This window comes from Triticum dicoccoides, chromosome 4A (assembly GCF_002162155.2).
Source record: "Triticum dicoccoides isolate Atlit2015 ecotype Zavitan chromosome 4A, WEW_v2.0, whole genome shotgun sequence".
In the NCBI taxonomy this organism is placed as follows: Eukaryota; Viridiplantae; Streptophyta; class Magnoliopsida; order Poales; family Poaceae; genus Triticum; species Triticum dicoccoides.
This window is the reverse complement of record NC_041386.1, coordinates 616,946,962-616,949,649: the sequence shown is the minus strand read 5'-3', so window position 1 is coordinate 616,949,649 and position 2,688 is coordinate 616,946,962. Positions and strand designations below refer to the sequence as shown.

Genomic DNA, 2,688 nt, shown 5'->3' with positions numbered 1-2,688 from the left:
TACGATTTTTCCCATGAAAAAAAAATCAGGAATCCAACACGCCGGTTGGTTGAACTAATTTTTTTTAGGGAAGTTGGTTGAATTAATTGAAAGGTCGAGCAGGACCTAAGGAGTCCACCAAAATCCATCTCCGCCGCCGTACGTATTACCAGAGGGAGAGGAGAAGGGCTCCATTACGGGACGAGACGATCGAGGAGGGTTTTGCATCGATGGAGTTGCGATCGGGCCGCCGCCTCACCTCTCTGCCGCCGCGCAACAAGTCATCGCCGTCCAACATCGATATCGGCCAGGATGAGGACGTGATCAGCACGCTTCCCGACCACCTCCTCCTCGGAATCCTCGAACGCCTCCACCTGCGTGAGGCGCTCCGTGTTGGCGCCGCCTCCACGCGCTGGCGCCACCTCCCACACCAGCTCTCGCACCTAGAGCTCGGGGTCGACCAGTTCCATGGCGCCACGCCGGTCGAGATCATGGACGCGTTCACGGGCTCGGTGCGGAGGTTGCTCTCCGTGTGTCCTCCTCCGTGCCCCGCGTGCAGTCGTGCTATCAAGACCCTCGTCCTACGCTTCTACATGTCGGACCCTCTGCAACTGAGCTCCATCGGCGGCGGCGTTGAGGACATCGTCAGCCGCGGCGAGACCGAATGGCTCGAGTTTTATATATTACCGCCGGCCTCGAGCACCGACGAGATAACTCAGCTGCTCGCCGAGATGGGGCAGGCGGAGCGGTTCATGTCCTTCTCCCGTGCCTGCCCCGTCGCCTTCCGGTGGCTCACCAGGCTAACCCTCCAGAACCTAGCGTTTGGAGACGATGACGTCGCGGGTCTTATTAAAGCTTGTGATAAGCTCAAGCACCTCATCCTGACATCTTGCAGACTGGTTGATCATCACTCCGCACTCAAGATCGACACACCGTGCTCCGGGCTCCAGGAGCTTCAGTTCATTGACTTTGCTTGCACATGTATCGAGCTCATCTCCGTCCCCAAGCTAAGAGAAATATGGTGCTGGTCTTGGCCCTGCAATAGCCCTCCGGTGCACTTCGGCCACGTTCCCGAACTTCTTGAAGTGAACCTCGGTTCACGTGCTGGGGTGTGGCAGGCGCCATTTGCGCTAAGCGAGTGCTTGAGTGCCACGAATCTGTCGAGATTGTATCTCAATTTTGGTTGCGAAATGGTATGTTTATTTCAACACTTCACATGAATTTCTCTTTGCATCTAGTAGTACATATCATATTTCTTCTTAGTACCTACTAATTGTAGTTGTCTGTTGTGTTCTTGCTTTTGCTGCAGATTTGGATTCAACTAGAACATCCTAAGCACCTCACTAAAATATTCAGAAACCTGACCGAGGTGTATCTTTACTGTATCTTTCCTGAGTGCGATCTGAACTGGACCATGTTCATCGTCGAAGCTGCACCTGCCCTACTGAATTTTACAGTAAGCTTCACCTTGAACTTAAATACTGGTATTGCTGGTTTCATTTTTCTTATTAACTGCAAAGGAGATACGTAACTGCAATATGTGTTTATCTTCTCTGTGCATGCATGAAGTTGGACCGAAATCAGCATCCATGTGTCAAAACGTCTGAGCATAGTGCCCAGAAGACCAACATGTTGTGGGAACCATCCAAGGATTGGAAGCACCTGAACTTGAAGTTATTGGCGATGTCAGGGTTCGAGGAGGAAGAGAAGGTGACAAACTATCTAAGGCTTTTCATGGAACGAGCCGTGGGCTTGAAGAGAATCGAGCTGCATGGTAAACACCCCTGTGATAAGTGCAATGCCATGGACCTTGAACTTGAGTCCACAAGATCCCTTGTTGACAAAGCTAGCAGGTATCGGATTAAGGAGCGACTCACACATGAATTCTCCTTGTCTGTCAAGATAACAATATGTTGATTGTCAAAGAATTGTAACAATCTCTTAAAATAAGTGCTCACGGCTGCTACTAGAGCGATGATTGTGCCTAGTCAGTTGTTATTTTTGGTTAGTTTTGGATATTGGTGGCGAGAAAACTTATGGGTAATATATTTAAACACTGCTTTAAAATGCCTACTGTATTGGATCTACGCACCTATTTTCAGAATTTTACTTTCAAAACATGAAATGCTCGCATCCTAATGAATGTGGAGTTGGGAGAGCAATTCCAGTCAAGATGTGGAGTCCGTCAGGGTAACCCCAGGGCCGGTCCTGGGTGAACCTATAACCCAGGGCCCTTTGACATAAACATCAATAATAACCAATGTATATATTTATACATGAAATCTTACTATAGTAAACACTTTGAAGTGCATCAAAAAGAATGTTCATATGAAATATGGACATAACTTCGGGCGATGTGCAGTCTCCTCTTGGTGACTCAGCCTCTAAACCTCTCGACGTGGTAGTGTGCGGATCGGCGATGGGAAATCTTGGAGTCTAGAGATTAAACAACATGCATAGGTCTAGTCGCACGGTCGGAGTAGCATAAGGAGAATGGGGCTATCATTTTTTTCAAAAATAAAACAACGGCCAAGATTTGATGGTTTATCAATCATGACTGTGCGGTAAGTGTAATTTGCAAATACTCCCTCCGTCCCAAAATTCTTGTCTTAGATTAGTCTACATACGGATGTATCAAGTATTTATATATCCGTATGTAGACTAATCTAAGAAAAGAATTTTGGGACGGAGGGAGTATGTACCAGGAAA

At 47.9% G+C, this 2,688-nt stretch overlaps 1 protein-coding gene across 1 annotated transcript; it reads left to right on the top strand.

Moving 5' to 3' along the window:
• The first annotated feature begins 209 nt into the window (after nucleotides 1-209).
• Nucleotides 210-1,896, top strand: LOC119283843. Its single transcript, XM_037563226.1, has 3 exons — nucleotides 210-1,172; nucleotides 1,289-1,435; nucleotides 1,549-1,896. Exons 1-3 carry the CDS (start codon nucleotides 210-212, stop codon nucleotides 1,894-1,896), a joined length of 1,458 nt encoding a protein of 485 aa, XP_037419123.1.
• Nucleotides 1,897-2,688: the final 792 nt, after the last annotated feature.